This window comes from Manihot esculenta, chromosome 5 (genome assembly GCF_001659605.2).
Source record: "Manihot esculenta cultivar AM560-2 chromosome 5, M.esculenta_v8, whole genome shotgun sequence".
Taxonomy (NCBI): domain Eukaryota; kingdom Viridiplantae; phylum Streptophyta; class Magnoliopsida; order Malpighiales; family Euphorbiaceae; genus Manihot; species Manihot esculenta.
The window spans coordinates 24,695,550-24,716,788 of NC_035165.2; the positions used below are offsets into that span (position 1 = coordinate 24,695,550).

The 21,239-nt window shown below is 31.5% G+C and overlaps 2 protein-coding genes and 1 long non-coding RNA gene across 7 annotated transcripts; 1 reads left to right on the forward strand and 2 right to left on the reverse strand.

Moving 5' to 3' along the window:
• Positions 1–3,103: 3,103 nt before the first annotated feature.
• LOC110614909 (PTI1-like tyrosine-protein kinase 1) lies at positions 3,104–7,343 on the reverse strand. Of its 3 annotated transcripts, XM_021756598.2 has the most exons (10): positions 7,221–7,343; positions 6,763–6,893; positions 6,564–6,685; positions 6,358–6,473; positions 5,379–6,152; positions 5,044–5,292; positions 4,801–4,961; positions 4,014–4,241; positions 3,777–3,926; positions 3,104–3,535 (listed from the first exon to the last, which is right to left on the reverse strand). In XM_021756598.2, exons 2-10 carry the CDS (start codon positions 6,886–6,888, stop codon positions 3,305–3,307), a joined length of 2,157 nt encoding a protein of 718 aa, XP_021612290.1. In that variant the 5' UTR covers positions 6,889–6,893; positions 7,221–7,343; the 3' UTR covers positions 3,104–3,304. The 3 variants fall into 3 exon arrangements, with proteins under 3 accessions (XP_021612290.1, XP_043812425.1, XP_021612291.1); XM_043956490.1 differs by lacking the exon at positions 7,221–7,343 and having other exon boundaries at positions 6,763–7,061; XM_021756599.2 differs by lacking the exon at positions 7,221–7,343 and having other exon boundaries at positions 6,358–6,486; positions 6,763–6,778.
• A 3,581-nt stretch (positions 7,344–10,924) lies between these two features.
• On the forward strand, positions 10,925–12,929 carry LOC110616073. 2 transcript variants are annotated; one of them, XR_002488144.2, is made up of 4 exons: positions 10,928–11,275; positions 11,361–11,587; positions 11,698–11,892; positions 12,792–12,929. It is a non-coding gene; the product is annotated as an uncharacterized LOC110616073 (long non-coding RNA). The 2 variants fall into 2 exon arrangements; XR_002488143.2 differs by having other exon boundaries at positions 10,925–11,587.
• Positions 12,550–17,916, reverse strand: LOC110616072 (ABC transporter B family member 13). Of its 2 annotated transcripts, XM_021758389.2 has the most exons (10): positions 17,451–17,916; positions 17,290–17,344; positions 16,775–16,950; positions 16,489–16,689; positions 16,102–16,361; positions 15,692–16,005; positions 15,369–15,592; positions 14,416–15,205; positions 14,083–14,324; positions 12,550–13,976 (listed from the first exon to the last, which is right to left on the reverse strand). In XM_021758389.2, the coding sequence occupies exons 1-10, from the start codon at positions 17,712–17,714 to the stop codon at positions 12,762–12,764; spliced, it is 3,741 nt and encodes a 1,246-aa protein (XP_021614081.1). In that variant the 5' UTR covers positions 17,715–17,916; the 3' UTR covers positions 12,550–12,761. The 2 variants fall into 2 exon arrangements, with proteins under 2 accessions (XP_021614081.1, XP_043813018.1); XM_043957083.1 differs by lacking the exons at positions 17,290–17,344; positions 17,451–17,916 and having other exon boundaries at positions 16,489–16,685; positions 16,775–16,906.
• Positions 17,917–21,239: the final 3,323 nt, after the last annotated feature.

The following is a 21,239-nucleotide window of genomic DNA, read 5'->3' on the forward strand; positions in this document are numbered from 1 at the left end:
TTTTAAATTTTTAAATTTTTTTTTTTTAAATATCAAAATTTTACTTCATGAGGAATCATCTAAAAATTTCTGGATTCTCAATTTTCTCAATATGTTCTTCAACTTGAAATCATTTCAATTCACTCAAATTATTTTCATTTTTTCAAAAACTCTAATATTTCAATTTAATATTTTTTTAGTTTAATATGATAAATTCTGAAAATTTATCGATGAGAGCAGACAAAAGCAAAAGGAAAGCAATGAATTTTATTAATTAAAATACATTTTGATATCTATTTCAGACCCATAAATTTTGACACTTTCGATAAATTATTTGATAGTCAGATCTCTGTCACAGATCCAATAAATATCATATCGTAGTATATAAATATAAATGATAATGAAGATGAAGCGTGAACACCAATACTAAAAATGAAATTTACAATAGAGTCAACTCAATTATATCATACGTTAAAGTTTGATCTTTTTAAATTTCAAAACGAAAGTAAATATGAAACCTTTTAAAGAAACATTTAAAATAAACATCTTAGTGAAGCTTGATATACCCAAATTGTAAAATTTAAAACTATCAATCACTTATTATCTTAAAATTTTATGGTGTTTCGACTAAAAAAGAAATGGTTAAAATTAGTAAGTGTTAAACACTTGTATTTTTCATTTACTCAAAAATTATGATTTTGCAAATCTTTTTAAACTGTTTTATGTTCTCAATATAAAAAATTTATCAATTCTTTAAAAAGATATATAAAGTGTAAAGTTAAAAATCAATTGATTCGAATGTTATTATAATTGAAATATAAAATTTCTATTTGTTCAAATATTTAGACAGATCAAGACAAGACAAGTTAATTCATATAAGGGGATTATTTGTCATTGGGTTTATAAGGATTATGTTATGCAAAAAAAATTATTACATTTTAGAACTTTTAATGAAAAACACGCTATACAAAATATTGTACGATTAATTAAAAATATTTTTTTAAAAATATTCACTTAATTTTAATATCTTTTGCATTGAATTAATAATATTTCAGTAAATACTATCTTTAAAAAATATATGTCAATCAATTTTTAATGGTAGATAATTTCATATTAGATGTGCATATCATGTGATTAATTTACATGTATAAAATGGAATTAAAAATTTAAATCTATATATTCAACCTATAAAAAATATATTAAATTTTTTTATAGTTATATTCAAATGTTAAGAGAGAATAAAAATATTATTATGCAGACAATAATTTAAAATCCATAAAATTTACAAAAGATATTCCTACAATGTGGAGTTTCACTTATAAAATGGTAAATCAAACTATATAGGAATTTATTATTTTCATTTTTTGAGAGTAAATTTTCATCATTTACCTATGATGCAAATAATTGAAATATTTATGAAAAAATATATAAAATTTTATTGATTTTTAATGATGTTATTGAAATTTTTTCTCATATTTATTCAAGAACAACATAGTATTTTTAATTGAATCTATTAATATTGTATCGACATTAAAAAAATAATGGAGAAGATATTGAAATGAAAGATTATATTGAAATAATAAAATAAAATGGCTGTATCTTTTTTATCCTAAAATTAAAATAGATGAAATTTGTAATTTATTAATAGATTATTATAATGCTAATGATATCAAATTTGAGGCACTCAAAGTAATAAATAAGGTAAAATAAAATGTTTTGGATATATACGACTCTCTTATGGCGGTTGATGCATCAATTGTGCTTAGAGAATCTTTCATCACAAGAAATATAAATAATTAACAATCTAACCATACAAAGAAAAGTTCATAATATTTAATATAAAGACAAAAGAAGAGTAAGAAGGACCGGTGGATTAACTAAAATTGATTTATATTTATACACTAATTTTGAATTTGGCGATAGTAATAATTTAAATTTTTGCATATTAAAATGGTGGAAATGATATGAATCAAAATTTTTAGTTTTATTAAAAGTTGTGAAAGAATTATTAAAGGTCACGATATCTTAAGTTGCCATAGAATAAACATTTAATTGTGGTGGTTTGATATTACATAAAAAAACGTTCCAAACTTAGTGCTTCGGCATTTAAAGCACAATTTTGTTTAGACTATTGAATTAGAACTTAAGATCATAGTCAAGACCTTGAAAATAAAAGCACCCATGAAGTCAAAGCAATACTTCATTAGAAGTCGAAGATATACAATAAAGATTAAATATAATTATTGTAACTGGACTACGAGAGTTTTGATTCCTCTAATACTTATAAAGATACATAGGTAACGTAAGTCTCAAATAAATTTTTTTAACAAACTTATTAATGTTATTTTTATTTAAATTTAATGTTATTTTATTTATTTATTGAATTATGAACAAGATATATCACATAATTAATAAAACTTAATATTTTTATTTATTATTCAATTTTATTTAAATTTTTAGTTTAAAAATTTTGAATTGGAATCAAATTGAAATCAGGTTGAATCATATAAAATTTGGACTTAAATAGAACTGAAACCGTATAAACTCAAAATAAGAACTCTTTTAAAATCAAATCGGAACCAAACCAAAACCATTAAAAAACTGAAATTATTTTGAACTGTTTTAAATCAGGCTGGTTTCAGTTCGAGTAAAAAATTAAATCAAACTATTAGTTTCAAACCGAAATCAGTCCATGTCTATATCTAGACTCTGGCCACCATGGACCAAGTCAAATTGTAAGACACAAACAAGTAGGTCCCATATAAAAAAAATGGAACTCACATATTTCTGCATATAATTGGCTTGATCTGTAATGAACCAGAGTCTATCTAAAAATTTCTCTCATAATTTAATTTATTTATTAAATTATATTTATATTTTATTCAAAGGAGGATCGCCCTAGATCCATCAACAAGATGAGTCCAATTTATTTATGCCTTAGAAAATCCATTAATTCATAATAAATCATGTCCAGGTAAATATTTCTCAAATTATTTAATACATTGAGAGCGTATATACACCTTTATTAGTGAATATGGAGATCCATCCTTCTTATTCACCAGAGATTTCTTAATTGTGAGCAAGTTATTCATGCAGCAAATGTTGTGAAGATGCCCAGCAAATGTTGAAGCAAAGGCTCAAACAACGGGTGGAGTAGTCCAGCTTTACACATTTCCTTTGTCTGTAATTCTTTAACCAAGGATTGCTATGTACAATCAAAATTCTTGTTGTTCAACTGCTTCCCTCTGGCCACCTAAGTGCCAAAGCTTTCGGAGAGCAATAAGAAATAAGTCAAGCTATATTTAAACAAAAAGTTTAATGGTGATTAATCTTGCTGTTCTTTCAAGTAATCTTTCAATTGCCTCTGTTCTGCACTCCTTATCGATGAATCATCATCTTCATCCAAACCCAGAAATGAAGAATCTGACCTTGGTAGCTTTTGATCAAATTCTGGGGAAAATTCATCAATTTCCTCATAACTTGACTGCAGTAGATCGTCAACATAGTCTTTGATCCATTCTCTTACTTCTTTCTCCTCCCTTAACAGGTTTAATATCTGAAAAATGGGATTGAAGATCTTAGTGTTAACTTGAAACCCAAATATTAATATAAGAATATCAAATTAAAAAACAACTTTCCTCTTTTATTTTCCTTTCGGATGCTCCTTCCTAGCATCCGAACAATAAGTTTTTTTTCCCTTCATTTTCTCTCCTTATTTTCCCTCCCTCTCTTCTTTTTCTTTCCCGCTAAAGTTTTTTTCATCAGCCAATTATTACAACTACGAAAGTAACATGAACCTGGCTCGCTTTTGGTCGTAATCTGGGCGATTGTTTGATGCAGAAGGTTGCTGCAAGAACCATCCTCTGCATTTGAACAGTGTCAAACTCCCCAAATAACATCGGATCCACTAAGGCTTCAAGCTTCCCACTCTCCAGTAATGGCATTGCCTGAATTAGAACAAATCGGCTGGTTAATAACATCGGAGACAACATATGAAAAATCTTCAAGCAGTGAAAGAAAGTAGCAATTCTTACCCACATGACCAAGCTTTCCTGTCCTTCTACACTTTTTGAGATAATCGGCTTCTTTCCCGTTAACAATTCTAGCAGAACTATTCCAAAAGAGTATACATCAACTTTGTCACTGACCCTTCCATGCATAAAATATTCTGGAGCTATATATCCAAAAGTTCCAACAATGTCACTGCTGGACATGTAGGCTGTATCTTTAGGTCCCCATGTCGCAAGCCCGAAATCTGATAACTGGACAGATGGAAATAAGAACAATTTCAGGACTGTAGTTCTTGTGAATTTTAAATTTTGTGCAGTTGTTAGTGGGAGTTGAAACGGGTGAATTTTTCTGCATTCTTTCCTTGTCATGGCTACCTATTTTAAACTATTTATTTGAATTTTTTATGACCAAATTTTCAAAGAGTTGGTATTTTCTGTGGCGACTCTAAGTATAAAATTGTGACAGTCCTGCAAAATTGGTTTAAATAATTTTAGAATCCATTTTCTATCAAACACAAAATGCCTAACCAAGTTATTTAACAGCTATTTAATAGTTCTGAGCTAATTATATAATAATACCCTTTAATTCAATTCCTTCACCGATATGGGATTTCCATCTCACAAATGGTGGGATGTTACAGGTGAAAATTGTAAAGTGTTTATAAATAGCTATTTCGAACTAGTAAATAACTTTAGGTTAACTATAATGGAAAATAAGTTTTAAAATTATTTAGATCGGTTTTAGTTAGACCGGTATAATAATAATTTGCTTTTAGGTGTTTCCAAACGAAGAATTTGAATAAAACAGTACCTGTGGTTGAAAGTCATCAGAGAGGAGAATGTTAGAGGACTTCACATCTCTGTGAATAACTGAGGGAGAACATCCATTGTGCAGATAATTTAGAGCTTCAGCAACTGCAATGGCCACTTTGAACCTCACTTTCCAGGGCGTCATAGACTTCTCATTGTGACCTGTGTCAGGTTTTATGTTTCAATTACAAGTACATTGATCACCTTTTTCTGAAAAAGCACAATAATAATCACAGAAAATCACCTTTTAATCTTTCCTCTAAGCTTCCCTTGGACAAGAAATCATATACCAAAATTAGATGATTATCTTCAATGCATACACCTAGCAGATGTGTAATGTGCTTGTGCTTTAATGAAGACACAATCTCTACTTCCAAGGAGAAGTCGTTCCAAGCTTCTTTGTACTGTTTTAGAACCTTTACTGCCACTAGCTTGTCTCTATGAAGGGATCCCTTATATACATTGCTGCATCCTCCTTCTCCAATCAAGTTTCCTGTTGGAAATGTTGAACTTGCTTGAATAAAACTTTGTCAAAGAAACAAAAGGCTGTATCAGTAAACCCAAAGAAAGATGTTAAACCTGAGGAAAATTTATGGGTTGCTCTCGCAAGCTCCTCGTAGCTGAACTGCTTGCAGCCAGATGACTTCAATCTGAGAAAAAGTTCCAGCTTCATTAATGGCAGCTCTCTTATTCCTGCTAAAGCTTCTGCTTCTTTGAAAGGCATATTAATTTGGGATTTAGGAGAAGCTTGTGTCGATTCTTCCAAAGCGTCTACAGTTGCAGAAGTCTTTATGCGAAGGAGAGGCCAACCAAATTTAAACTGTGTCGATTCTTCTGTTAATGCAGAAACTGAACTCGAAGAGATTTCTTGCAGAAGACCACGCCCCTCATCTTCTCTATTGCTGCTTCCATCAACTGATTTATTTTCAGAGATATTGGAATCTTCTGTTTTGGCATCCAAGGATATGTTCTCTTCAGCAGAATCTGAATCAGCTTGCTTTTCCATTGTCATGTCAAAGGATCGAGTAGGTAGATTCATGACCCTTTCTATCAGGGACAGACTTCTTGCTTTTGATTTTCTCAATGCTTCTTTACTCAGAGTTGTAGTTCTTGGAAGGAGAGGCCAACCGAGATTTGATTCTGGAAGCTCTTTTCTGATCACAGAAATCGATTTCAGGGTAACTTTCTTCTGGCATACATTTCCATCTTTTAAGCTAGCAATACCATTTCTTGAAAATTCTTCAGAGCTTTGAATGGCACAGGATTTGATTTCACTGAAGGCAGAGGCCCTGGCTTCTCTTGAACTGCTATGGTTTTCAAGATCAAAATCAGGTCCTGAATTCAACTCGAGGCCTGTGAAAAATGGATTAAATTCAGAAAAGTTGATACGTGGTTAACTGACAAGTGTGATCTATGTTGTGTCATCAGATGAAAAACTAGTAGCTAATTAAGTAGAAGGGTTTGAATTTCATCTTCTTGTAGCTAAATTAAGGGTCTGATGAGTTTCCGTTGATGTAATGGTCCAGAATTTAACTTGTTTTGAAAACCAAATTAAAACCTTCTATCTGGCGAAGCAAGCTCCCTGTGAATATCATCCTCCCATCATGAACAGACTGAAGAATGATCATTTCCGGCAATTGACCAGCATCATATCTACCCACCGAAAGCCGTTTCCTGGAACATATTTCTGTGCATAATTAGAGAAAATTTTCAAGAACTCAATTCACTTTCCTGTTTAAAGTTGCTATATAGTTCAATCATTACCTTGGAGAGTTTTCCAGGTTTGTTTCCACAACTACTGCCATGGCTGCACGATGCTTCGTCACTCTCCTGAGAATCTTCTGAACAGAACCAGATTTTGAAATCGAACCACCCTTCATGTAAACCTAAACGAAAAAAATCATAAGAACTTTGATTCTTCCCATTAAAATCTTTGGTACAGAAACTGGTTACAGAAACTAACCTTAGAGACTTGTAGTACGAGGTCAGAGTCTAGAAATTCTGAAGAATGGGTGCCCTTCAAAATACCATGAAAAGCCTGTTTCTTTGTCCTTCTCTTCTTTGATGGACTTCCCTTTCTGATCATCATTTTTCCTGCATCAAAATCTTTCTAAGCCTCATACATAAGTTTAAAACAGCAAGTTTCATAATCCCAGAACATCTCGCCATAAATAATGAGACCAGGAACAGCAACCAGCTGAGATTTACAGTAAGAGACAAGCTAGCTAAATAAACAAATCCATTAAACAGAAGCCCATATGTTTAATTAGGTTTTAAAAAAAAAAAGACAGATAGGCGGACAAGGAGATTGGCTTTTTTTAGAAGATTTGACCCATTTTTATTCTTGCTTTTATCTAATCCCGCAAACACATGAGATGAATGTAAGCACATTTAGAATATGAGAGGAAGAACTTTACTTACCTCTATAATGGATTAGTCCGATGCGAATGCGGATTAATTGAGTGAGTCTATATATATAAAAAAAGAAAAAGTCTGAAAACGCCTAACTTTACAAGCTGATTCAGTACACCTATTAGGACTAGTAGAGAAGAAGGCTTTGCAGTAAACGTAAAAGAAAAGGGGCCTCTACGCAATTTAATTTTTAAGAAGAGGTCATTGTCAAGAACGCTATTATCTTTTATTTTAATTCCCTTCTACAGTAAATTAGAGTATAATATAAGATACTTTATAATTATCAGATTTCTATATTATCACGGTGGCGGCCCTAATGAAACTTCTAAATTTTAAGATACTTCATGAGGTTTAGATCCTTCCCTTTTGAATATATTGAAATGAAATTAAAATTATGGAGATTTGTAATTTAGTTTCTAAATATTATTATTATTAATAAGTTGGTATTTACATTTTCAGAAATTTATTAAAATATTTTTTTTTCTGTTTATAAAATAATTCTTTCATTTATTTTTACCGTTAAAAATATAACAAAAAACTAAATTACCTCCTCTTTTTCCTTCTTCTCGTTTTTTCTTCATCGATTCTCTCTCCTCTTCTTCTTCTTTAGTTCTTTCTTTTCTCTTTTTTTTTCTTTATTGGATCTTCTTCTTCTTTTTTTATTCTTTAATTTTTTTTATTCTTCCTTTTTAAGGAGAAGGCAATTTTTCTTCATCATCGTCGTCATCTTCTTCTTCTTCTACTTTTCTTCTTTTTCTTCTTCTTCTCCTTCATCATTATCTTCTTCTTCTTTTTCTTTTTCTTTTTTTCTTTTTTGGGAAAGAGGAGGAGAGAGTGTTTCATTGATGAAAAGAAACGATAAGCATGTTCTAATAGATATGAGAAAAGATAATGATGTTTTAATAGATTTATGAAAATATAAGAACTGACTTATTAATAATAATAATATTCAAAAACTAAATAAAGGGTTTTATTTGAGAGCAAAATTGAATTTTAAAAACTTTCTCTCATCCTTCATCTATTTTTAATAAAAAAGACAACGAAAGAACTATTTTGTTGATAAAGAGAAAAAAATAAAAACGTCTTAATAGATTTCTAAAAATGTAGAAATTGACTTGTTAATAATATTAATAACCAGAGACTAAATAGTAAATCTTCCTAAAATTAACATCACTAAATTTAAAAAGTATTTGTCTATAAATATATTTATAAGTTTAAAAGAAAAAGTTAAGGAAAGTAGCTTATAATAATTAAGTTTATACTAATTTGATAAAATATTTTACTAATAAAACTTTCATTTAAATTAAAATTCACTATGTAACTTATCTAATATATATTTTTATTAATTTTGATAATAAATGTATTTCAACAAACATATTCGCTGCTAATCAATTACTTTTCCTTAATAGATTTGATGTTATAAAATCTAGAAAATAGGGTGTACAGTTGTGTAAGTTTGATTGGAGAAGAAGATGTTTCTCTCTTTTTATCTTTTTTCTTTTTGTCCGCTAGTGATGTTTAACCGCTTTTTTACTATAATTTCACCTGTTTCTGTCACGCAGATCTATAGGGATAGATGTATCAGAACCCCTCTCAACACCAGATAACATTTAATTCCCCTTATGAACATGCTGGTAGGGCTACGAGGTGATTTGACCTGCTCTCCTGCATCTTGTCATATCACTGGACTAGACTTCCTTTAGATGGGTCAGCGCGTGTAGCATGTCTGCTTGATTCTCGTCACCAGATTGGGATACGTCGCGTGGGGCTGGCTTGCTTTGAGAAGGGGTTGATGGATCTCAGGCCTATATTCTTCTTTAGGCTCCAGATCTCGAGCCTATATTCTTCTTTAGGCTCCAGACTTGCCGCTAGGTGTAGAAAGTCCGACGGTTATCAAGATTTAAATCAAATCAAATTGAAAGTAAACTGAGAATTGAATTATTGATTTTGATTTGAAATCAAAACAAATTGATGATGTATTAGTTTAAATCTAATTTAAAGTTTATGAGGGTTGTGTTTTTGAGTTTGAATTTCAATAACCATGTAGATCACATGCACGTAACGTAATGGTAGATGATTTTTATAATCATCATCTTCTTTAGTTGATCCGTCAATTATCATTAGGTTTTATATGCAGCCTTAGGCTTAGTAACTAACCAAGCAGGTATTCAGTTAACTTCAACTACTCTGCAACTAATCACAACCAACGTAACAGCAAACCCCGCCAATTTCCAACTACATCAATCAGCTACTGGCTGCTGGGCTAAGCTTGCAACAATAATTTGGAATTTTCTATAAAAAATTGAGAGAGTGAAAACTAAATAAGCTGTACGCATTTAATTTCTAGATCATACCAAGTTAAATGACATTGAAATCTCCCAAACATATATCCATATATTAAAACTCAGTTACAATTTGCAACCATAGTTTCAATTTAGGTATGCAAAATTTTTATTTTGTCCAGTGATTCAGAAATTGAAGTTAAGGATTCAATTTTATCTTTTCAATAAAATTTTCAATTTCACTCATTTTAGAAAAAATTTATTTATATAAATATTAAAGACAAGATTATCGCCTTAAATCTAAAATAACCGAAAAATATTACAAATTAAATCAATTTGCCTATTTATTTGAATAGCTTAACTTATTAACTGTATCAATACTATATATATTTAAGATTTTTTTAAAAATAAAAAATTAAAATACAAAAATAAAGTGACTTTTTGCAAAAATAATATTTGAAGTTGTAATTTTTTAATGAGATAATTATTATTAAATTTTTAAATTTTAAAAAATTTACTAATTTGTTTCTATATCAAACTCACTCGAGTAAAATATCTCTTTATTTTATAAAATTAAATTATTTAATAATTTATAAAAAATTTATTAGTCAATTTATTTTACCTTTATTATAAAATCTAAATAGTATGAACACTTAAATTTACTTATATTAAATAATATGTATAATTAAAATTATAGGATTAAATAATATAAATAATATAAAAATTATAGGTTGATGAATTTTTTAATAAAATGATTAAATAATTTTATTTTATAAAATAAAAAAAATTTAATTGTGTAAATTTTAAATAGAAATAAAGTAATGAATTTTTTAAAATATTAGGAATTTAATAATAATTTTTTTTTAAAAAAAAATTATCTAAATACTCTTAGATAATTTAAAATTTTTCATGAGAAACCCACCCTTAGCCCAAATTGGATCCGTCAGTGATTCTGCCCTTCCCTTTTCTACAAGACAAGTCATGCCTCCATAGTTTTTTTTTTTTTTAATAGCGAGAGCCCTGATTGTCTTCCAACCAAGTATTATGCTTTCCATGCGATCTCATCCCACCATCTCTTTAAAGTAGCTTTTTTGTCTTTTGACATTTGACAATAATTTTTTATTTTTATGATGCAACGATTGCCATCACTCTTTTCTCCTTTTATAAAATAGCATCATTTTGTGAATGCTTTTTTTTTTGAAATGGGTTTAGGGAATGATACTAAATTTTATTTTATTTTAAAACTGCCACCGTAAAAAAATGCGATCGTATATTAATAAACACATGCCACAATTGTTAGCAAGCGCGGGGTATTTTTTAATCAAAAGTGAAAGACTAGTAAATCATGGTCAAGCATTATCGTTAGTCAAGTCAGAACAATTTGTGAATTTCAACCGTAATAATAAATTTGTTCTAATAAAATTCAAAAGAAAAAATCGTTTCTAATAATTTTTTGGTCATGGTAATATATCACCTCTACATTATTTTTCAGAAGGGAATGATAATGTATATTTACGGAAATACCCCGTGTTATTAACTAATTTTCCTTCGCTTACTTGCCATTGGCATTTCTGGTTTTGCAACAGAGGCGAAACCAAAGCAATACCAGACCATAATTCGTTGTCGAAGATCAGATGCTATGAACAGAACCGATCAAGTCGAGGACACAAACAGAAGATATGATCCATCTTAGGTGGAATAGAGGACGAAGAGCAATGGCTTGCCGAATGAATTGGCGTCATTCTTCACAATGCCTTTCACATGCAACGCTCTTTGGTATAGGTATTCAACGCTTCATCCAAACTCCACATTTCTTCTGATTCCCTTTCAATTAAACCCTAATTTTCATTTCAATTCCCAAACTTAGGTCTCCAACAATCTCAGATAGTCTCGCAAGTGTTCTGCTCAGATGCTGTGGGAATTCCGAACTTGAAAACTCTCCCATCACAAATATTATGAACTCTGTAAATCCTAACTTCCTCCTGATTCATCAAAAAATGAGATTAATATGATATGGTCCTTCACCGAAAACTCAAAGTTACTTAAGTTTATGAATCGTTGAAATCTCAGTGAATCATCGATTGAAAATTGTGGGTTAGTCGGCATTCCTCCATTTTTTTTCTTATGATTCTTTAATTATTTTTATCTCATGATCTGTATTGCCTGCATTTCTTAGAAAACATGAATACTCATTTGCTTTTCAGGTCCCTACTATTTGAGAACTGTTCCTGACATGAATATGGCTTCTTTGGTAATGCAATTGATGTCCTATGTGTGGTAATACTAAAAGTTTGGTCCTGGAAGAATAACTTTGGTCTTTACTGGCAATTGTTGGACGACCAGAAGACAACATTGTAAATTCAGCACCAACTCCTTTTACGATGCTGAAGTGACCTTGAGTAAGCTTCAATTGAAATTTATCCTCTCTTACAGATGAATCTACCATGCCAAATAACCTAATCCATGAAAGAATCCAACGAAAAAGCAAAAGAGGAGGACATGGATAAATTCTTCTGCAACCTTGTAGCATCTGCATTAGATTTCAAATTCATATCCGGTCAATGAGCACCAACTAGCTTATGTAGTCTAAGGTTATTTGGTGTTTTTTAATTGTGCAAGCAAGTGATATACAACAAATATAGGTAGCGGAGTTGTTGTGGCAGATCCTTGCCTTAAACAACACCGTTTAGATAATTGGATTACCCCTCTCTTTTTAATCACAACCTTGGAACTGATAACAATTTTGGTGCGGCACAAAGGAGAGAGAAGCTAGACACAAAGAAGAAAGAAACTCTGTTTGTTAAGAGACAATGCTTGGTTTCAGTTGAATGCCCCATTTGGACCAGTTGCAAATCTGCGTGGGGAGGTGGTTATGAGATATTCTAAATAACTTGGATTCTTGAACCTGGGTTATGGAGGTTATTCGACAAGCTATTTTTCTATAGATAGGCAACAATGTCTTCTGCTGTCCTTATTTTAAGGACAATGTAATGGTGCTTCTCGTCTCAGTTGCAGAGAAACATATGCAAGGACATCAAAACATGCACCATCAACATATTGCAATAGCATTTTTTTCATTTACGCATTTCATTTTCAAGTATACGAAATTATCTTGTGTAAATATTTAATTAACTTGCAAACAGATTTAGTGCCTGAAGAATATGCACAGTTTTTAAATGAGAAGTGTTACCCGCATCCCTTCATTTACAGGCAGCTAAGATCTTTTGGGCTTGTAGCCCTTAATATTTGAGTTGTTGAAGATAATTACTTATGACTGTATCCTCTCTTCTTGTTGCAGGCTAACTAATTGCTTATAAATACTACCAGGTTTTCCCATGAGCTGCTTATGGCTGCCAAATTCAGCCACTCTCCCATGTTGTAGCACAGCAATACTATCTGCATCGCGAATGGTCGACAATCTGTGGGCTACCAAAATTGTCGTCCGTCTTTCCATAAGCTTATCCAGAGCCTCTTGAACCAGCTTCTCCGATGCTGTATCCAATGCGCTAGTAGCTTCATCCAATAGAAGAATGGAAGGGTCCTTCAGAATTGCCCTAGCAATTGCCACTCTCTGTTTCTGCCCCCCAGATAATTGCAGTCCCCTATCCCCCACATGAGTCTGGTACCCTTCGGGCATTCTGCTGATGAATCCATGGGCATTTGCTGCTTTGGATGCTTTCATTATTTCAACTTCTGAGGCATTTTCATTTCCATACTTGATGTTTTCATAAATAGTTGTGGAGAACAGCGCTGGCTCCTGCTGGACCAGACCTATTTTTAACCTCAACGATTTCAAATTCATGGTTTTAATATCACATCCGTCAATCAGGATTGCCCCAGAAATGGGGTCATAGAACCTCAGTATCAGCGCAATTATAGTGCTCTTCCCCGAACCACTTGGGCCTACCACAGCCAGACTTTTGCCTGCAGGAACTTTGAGATTTAAAAGCTCAAAAATGGTGATATCTGGCCTGGCAGGGTACTTGAAACTCACATTTCTGAATTCTATATCCCCTTTGATATCAGTTACTACCTTTGATGCGAGATTGTTAGGGTCTATAGCTGTTCTCCTGTGGAGAACACTGAAAACTGATCCAAGTGCTTGTGAACCCTTCACAATGTCTGGTGTAAGAGCAAGTGTTTCTGCTATAGCCAGTGCAGTAATTATCAAAACCATGAAGGACTTCATGATGTGTCCAAAATTGGAATCTTTGTGTGTGATTAGGACCGATGCATACCAAAGGCCAAGCGCATAGGAACCAAAAGCAAATAGCTGGGTAAGGCCATAGCCAAAACCAGAAATATGCCCCCTTAAAAGTGCTTGCTTGTTTGGTTTGCTAAGTTCAGAGGCAAACCGAATAGATATTCTTTCTTCAGCCCCAAATGCAGCAACAGTACGAATATTAGTGAGTGCTTCACGTGCCACTGTAGTTGCTCTAGAGTAAGCATGGTAGTCTCCTCCAAACCCCTTGAGAAATAGTTGCTGCAGATTTTGAAAAGAAGAGAACTGTAAGTGTGAGGATGTTTGAAATGAAAAAAGAAATGATTGAATCACCCTGATGTTGATCATGGTGATCTCAAAGGCATACCTCAGCTATGGAAGCTCCCACGAGCAGAGGTAAGGATGCAACAACTACAGCTGCTATGCGCCAACTCAATGTGAAGGCAATAACACACGCAGTTACCGTAAGCGCTACATTTTGCACAATTGTTGAGAGTCGGTCTGAAAGAGCACTACGTACTAAGGTTGCATCAGCTGATAAAGCTGATGTTAATGAGCCAGTGTTATTCTCTTCTAAGTCAAACCAGCCAATCTCGTTGGAAAGCATAGCTGCAGTTGAAACAAGAAAATGTTTTAGAACACTCTACATTCCGATGGATATATTTTATTGTTAAAATGGAGAAGCAAGCAGAAAAGAGACCTGAGAACATTGATAAGCGAACGCGAGTGGTGAGACGCTCTCCCATTAAGGTGTAAAAGTAGTGTTGCAAAAGATATATAGGAATGGTAACAACACCCAATCCAACAAAAATAAGTGCTACCCGTCGAATCTCATGTCTCATTTCAGATGCATCATGCGAATAAAATGCTGTCAGCACATGTGTGATACCCAGGGCAAACAGAGGAGCTTCCATGCCAGCCAAAATTGCACCCACTGACCCAAGCAGCGCACAGGGCCATTCTGGTGCATTTAGTTTTATTAGTTCCAAAATCGATAGGGTGGGAGAATGATTTTGTGAGGGGATACTGTCATCATTTGACTGCGGCTCTCTTATTGAGATTGACTTAAAATCCTGCTGGTTGTTTTGGCTGTGGGGTACTTCTCGAAAGCTAAAATTCCTAGAAGCTTCAGAACAACCTATTGAATTTGAATGTGTTAGAGGTTCTGCAACTTGCAAACTCACAAGCGTCGCATAGTCGCCTCCCTTAGATATCAGGTCCAAATGGCTTCCACTCTCAGCAACCTGACCATTCTTCAAGACAATGATGGTATCAACATCCCGAATGGTGGATAGACGGTGTGCAACAATGATTGTAGTCCTATTTGACATGATTTTATTCAGGGCCTGCTGAACAATGAATTCTGATTCTGTATCCAGAGCACTAGTAGCCTCATCTAAAAGTAATATCGTTGGGTTTCTCACCACTGCCCTTGCAATAGCGATTCTTTGCTTCTGTCCACCAGAAAGCTGAGTTCCTGCCTCCCCCACCTAGATTCAAATGTCACAGTGGAAAGAATAGAATCATATAACATATACTGTTTTCTGATAAATTCTGCCATTGATGTCTAGCCTTGTTAGCAGCCATGGTAAAAATATATAATCTACTTGCAGTTCTATGCTACATCCAGAAGAGACCTTGGATAGGACATACCTGAGTATAATAGCCATCAGGTAATTGCTGGATAAAAGAATGTGCATTAGCTGCTTTGGCAGCTTGAATAATCTCATCCATGCTTGCATCTTCTTTACCAAGCAGAATATTATCAGCTATGGTTGAGGCAAATAATGCAGGTTCCTGGCTCACCAATCCCATCTGTTCTCTCAGCCATTTCAACCGAAGAATCTTAAGATCATGTCCATCCAATAGTACTTTACCTAGAGAAGTTTGGTGCATAAGCCGTACAATTTTTATAACTGACCATCAACTGTCAAGTAAGGAATTTCACTAGCTGGAAATTGCAAATTCTGCAGTACCTGAATCGGGATCATAGAAACGTTGAACCATAGATATAATAGTGCTCTTCCCTGAGCCACTGGGACCGACAACTGCAAAGGTCTTTCCAGCACTTACTGTAAAGCTAAGATTTTCAAGGACTTTACTAGGTCTCGAGGGATAAGCAAAACAAACATTGCAAAATTCAATTTTCCCATCTACTTTAGGCAATTCTGATCCTTCTTTTAACCTTTTAGAAGTGTTAGAGCCTGTTTCAATCATGCTAATGATATTGGAAGCAGCAGCCCGACCTTTGGCAATAGCAGCAAGATTTGGAGCAGCTTGACCAAGAGCACTATAAATAAAAAATCCTTTTTTATCAGAATGTAAATGAATAGTCTGTCATAAAATCTCGGTACTAGCTGCTAATATTACTCAAAATTACACTTACAATCCACTAAAAATGACATTGATTATCATTGTGAATGCTTTTGCCCCACTTGTGATGCGATGCCTTACAAGTACACTAGCATACCACAGCAGCATCGCCCAGGCACAAAACAATAGTCCATACGTAAATCCAACACCAATTCCTTTTGCAATCCCACTTTTCTTCCCCAATTTAAGTGCATTCTTCAATGATCTTGAGTATGCTTCTATTGCTCTATCCTCTCCTACAAATGAATATACAGTCCGGATTTGCGAAATAACCTACTCGATAGAAGTGGGAGAGGAAACAAGAAAATGAAAACAGACATGGATAAGCTCTTCTCTGAACTCTTAGCTTCAGGATAAGCAGCTCAATTTATTTGAATCAAGAAGCCAAAGTGATATATACCTCATCTGCAACCTTCCCAGCTTCAGCATAAGCTGCCTCACCTTTTTCTGATAAGGTAGACATGATTATAGTGTAAGCTCCTCCAGCAATGGCTATCAATGGAACCACAGCCAAGGTGAGGAGTGTAAGTTGCCACACAGATGCAAATCCAATAGCAAATCCAACAATGAATTGAGAAAGGTAGCGCATGGCATGGCCTGTCTGCATCAGGACACACACACAGACAGTTAGTTTGTAACGGTTACTTTCTCTCAGGATTCAAACTGATAGTTCTTTTTTAAATTACCTTATCACCTATTGCATCTTGCACTAATATTGCATCACTGGAAATGTGAAATATGATGTTAGAATCTCCTGCTTCTGTGTCGAAAAAATTCATGTCCTTTTTTAAAACAGATTGAAGGTAATGGAGTCGCAAACGAGCTGTCTGCCTCTCCCCAGTTTGCATCCAAAACGCAACACCTGAATGGAAAATATTAACAATGATGATTATAAATTATGTGGCTTGAATTTTTAATATATTTTCTTATGAGCCTATCTGTGACCCTGACTTAAAAACTGGGATTAGGTTTTGAGAACTCTAAAAGATTATATCACATTTTTTTATGAACTTTATCTCTACATGGTTTGTGGATGTAAACCTTACGAGTAAACATTATATCTATTGTACTGTCCCTTTCTCTAATATTCCCATTGATGAGTTCGTGTGTGCCTAGTATTGTGTGATAGTTTTAATAATGATCATTCCTTAGAAAAGCTAAAACACTTCCCCTGAAAGAGACTTGAGATGAAGAAACATACCGATCCAAGCTGATGCAAAAACGACAAGCCCCAGATACACTAAATACAACGCATGCTGCAACAAAAGATAGCATCGGATTGGGAAAATTAACTTGCTTGAATCCCTCAAATTTTAACCACGTAAAGTTACAGAATGAAGTGTGATTTAGTTCAGATCATACCCTGGAAACCTGTGAAGACATTTTGTGAGGATCCACAGCTAAATTTCCCAGAGAATCAATCATACGACCAAAAAAAATAAAGAATACAGGAAGGGCAGCGCCATGGATACATGATCCCACACTTCCCAAGAACATCAAGAGATAATCAATTCTATCAGCAGCAGAAAATAAACCAAAGAACGAAATACTTGGCCTTTCTCGATTAACTTTTGAATGTGAATTCTCGTCTGATATCTGATCAGAAGCAAGCTCCATTCCTTCCATGGCGAAAATGCTGCAAAAAATTCACAGAGAGAGAAACTGAGATATCAAAAGTGAAGCAGAAAAGGGAGATTGATTCACAAAGAATTTGTGAATGATGAGTAGTTCTACTGCTAATAAATGTAAGGATTTATATAACTAACTGGCCAACCAACAACTCGGCTAATTAACTGTGTTTGAATTTTGAGAGATGGTGTGTTGGGTTAACGAATGGTGTTGAAGAGGCTAACGTAAAACGCTATCACCATCACTACTTCAATTAAGCCAGCAACTCAGTGAGCCGTTTTTCTAGTTCTTGCCACTCATCTGATCACTGTGAAGTCAAGCCTATTAGCTTTCTTAGTATAACTAGCTGAGTGGGCCTTCTCTTCCCTCCTAAAATAATAATCGCATGCATATATAAATAATTTTTATTTAGAATGGAATTTAAAAAATCCATGATAGATTTTATATTTAAATTTAAATTAATATTCTGAGACCTCAATACAGATGTCCAATGGAATGGGTTATAGACTTCTAGTCTCCCTTAGCTCTAGAAGGTTGAAGAGGAATGGCGTCCAAGCTTCACTTTAAGCAAATCTTTCTCCTTTGAGTCAAGAACCTTTTCATATATTGACTCTAAGCCATGTATTTTCCTTCCATATTATCATTACTATTTATGTTTTGAAACAAAAAAATAATGACTAATTAAAAAATATTCTCTATCATATTAATTAAAAAATATTTATTATATTGACAATCACTTGGAAAAATGAGCCGTATGTAAGATTTTTCAAATGCCCAATACAGAGTTTTGAATATAACATAAACAAGGAAACCTACCTAGATTGAAAAGATAGAGTTTAAGGCCCATAATCAGAAACCCTATTCTAAGTATAACAAAGCAACTAAGGCTTTGTTTGAATAAAGAGAAAGAGGGAAGAAATGAAATAACCTACGGAAGGTGGCATTGCTGAGATGCTTTCACTTGTTTGGAAAGGAGTGAAAATTCATGGGAAATTCAAAAAAAAAAAAAAAAACATTTTCCCCTATGAATTATCCCTTCCAATTAGAGAGAAAGTTGACAAGAGATGAAAAAGTGCACATAACCTACAAAAATTATATAAATATCTCTTTTATTTTTATTCATATTTTTAGATGTATTATCTAAAATATTGATTATAAAAAAATATATTAAAATGTTTATATTGTCTTAAAATATCTTTTATTAATGTTAATTATTAAAAAAATATAAAATGTTTAAAATCTTTTTTTAATAAAAAAATAATTTTATAAGAAAAAATATTTTCTCAATTTTTTAGTGCTTTCATAATAAGACTTTTTAAAATTTTAAAATGTTTTAATATATTTTTAAAAATTAAGAGATTAATAAATTAATTTTCATATAACACATAATTAACTAGTAATTTTCTTTTTAATAGTCAAACATAAATTAATTAATAACTATTTATTAAGTATATACTATTTGAAAATTTTGAATAAAATTAGTAGCAAATATGTAATGATGTATATAAATATACAAGCTTAATTTGCAGTATTATTATTTTTATGTGATTTATTAATTTAATCGATTAATTTAAATTTAATACTAACGAATGGAAAATTATTAATTATTTGATTAGATAAATGAGTTGTATTTGTCATTTATTAACTGTTTTTTTATTTTAAATTAATTATTAATTATCTGATAATATGTATATCTGAATAAATATGAAAGATCTTATATTTTATTTTTTTAATTTTCATTTTTTATTTTAAAAAAATAATTATTAAATTAATAAAAATAAATGAATATCCAATTAATAAATAAAATTAAATATAATTTATTTAAAAAACTACTATTTAATCTTTATATTCTAATCAAATTAACTAAATCTTTTTACTTTCTCAACTATTTAATGCTTTCCATTTATTTGACTTATTAATATGTAAAATAATTAAAATATAAATATTTTTTTATTATCATTAGTATTTTTAAAATATAATTATTTAATATTTATAATTTTAAAATAATAATTAATTAACACGTACAATTAAAACTAAATAATTAGCGGTTTGAGAAAGAATAACTATTTAATGTGATTTAATAAAAAATAAAGTAAATAAAATAAAAATTAAATTATTCATTTTAATATAATTAAAAAATAATAATAACTTCCCATTGTAAAAAATAGGTAGGTCAATTCCTCATGAGCATGGTTTGGCAAAGTTAGGTTCATTGAATACTCTGAGTATTACACCCAAAACAAAATGTTCACTGAATAGAGCAAATGAACTCAACTTTAAGCCAAACACGTTTCAAATATATATATTTCATGCAACTTTGATTTGATTCTTTATATCTTTCACCAACTTCATTACGAATCCCAACACACACACACATATATATATTAAAAAAAATCATGTTTTATCGATTTTTTTATTAAATTAATATTTATAATATTTATAACTGATCCGCTTCGTCAGTCCCATACAAGGTCAGATCTATAACGACAACACTAATCCAAATGTCAAAAGGCTCCTTCAACGGGCTGGCCCGAATCACTCAGCCATGAGGCCGGGTCTTGATCATCTGGTCCCGAAATCGGATCTCCTTAGGGCCAGTCTCTTTACCTCATGCTCGGTATTGAGGACCCGTAGGAGAAGAGATAACCGGCCCATACATTCAGCAGGCCTGCTTACACGCATATGGGAGAATTAAATGGTCATTACGCATAAAGTAGGTGTCTGATATTTTCGTACGTCCGTATCTGAATGACAAAAACAGATGATCTAATAACAGTGAGGCCGTTACACGTCATTGGCAGTTAAAGGAAATGAATAAAAGGAGAGGAGCCCCTCCTCTTATACCAAACTTACTCGTAAAACCTTATATCATTAATAAAAAAAATAATCTTTAAAATTAATTTTTATATTGTCAAAAAATATTTACGTAAAATTATATTATACAATAATATTTTAAAATAAAATAATACTTTAAAATAAATTAAATCACACATACCATTAAATAAAAGCTAATTGATCTAAAAATATTTAATTTTAATTTAATAAATTCAACTTTCATATTTTACTATAATTTTAATTAATTTTTAAATTTAATAGTCTAAATTTAAAATTTTTTAATCGATGGAAAAAACTTAACATTTATATTACTTTATATTTTAATATAAATATTTAAATTTTATATAAATTAACTCAATTTATATTTTAATATAATTTTAATAATTTTTAAAATTAAAATTAAAAATAAATAATTTAATTGTTAAATATATAGTTTATATCTAAAAAATATGAATTTATTTTATCATAATAATTATAAATATTTTATAATTGATATATTATTTAATTTAAAATAACAATAAATAAAATAATTAAAAATAATATATTTTTTATAATTTTTAATGTAACAAAAATCTATTCATTATTGAAATGGTCGTTAGATTATTTTTAGAATTAAACATAATATTTAATTAGTTAAATATAAATTAATATTATTTTTATATATATAATTAATTTATATTTAAAAAA

Excerpts from the sequence above, each read along its gene's own strand:
- LOC110614909 (XM_021756598.2), bottom strand. The coding sequence starts at position 6,888 with ATGATGATCAGAAAGGGAAGTCCATCAAAGAAGAGAAGGACAAAGAAA. Across the intron at positions 6,686-6,762 it reads TCGTACTACAAGTCTCTAAG|GTTTACATGAAGGGTGGTTC; the intron begins GTTAGTTTCTGT and ends TTTTTCGTTTAG. Across the intron at positions 3,536-3,776 it reads TACGACCAAAAGCGAGCCAG|ATATTAAACCTGTTAAGGGA; the intron begins GTTCATGTTACT and ends CCCATTTTTCAG.
- LOC110616072 (XM_021758389.2), bottom strand. The coding sequence starts at position 17,714 with ATGGAAGGAATGGAGCTTGCTTCTGATCAGATATCAGACGAGAATTCA. Across the intron at positions 16,951-17,289 it reads TTTTGCATCAGCTTGGATCG|GTGTTGCGTTTTGGATGCAA; the intron begins GTATGTTTCTTC and ends TTTTCCATTCAG. Across the intron at positions 16,362-16,488 it reads CTGGGAAGGTTGCAGATGAG|GTTATTTCGCAAATCCGGAC; the intron begins GTATATATCACT and ends TCTATCGAGTAG.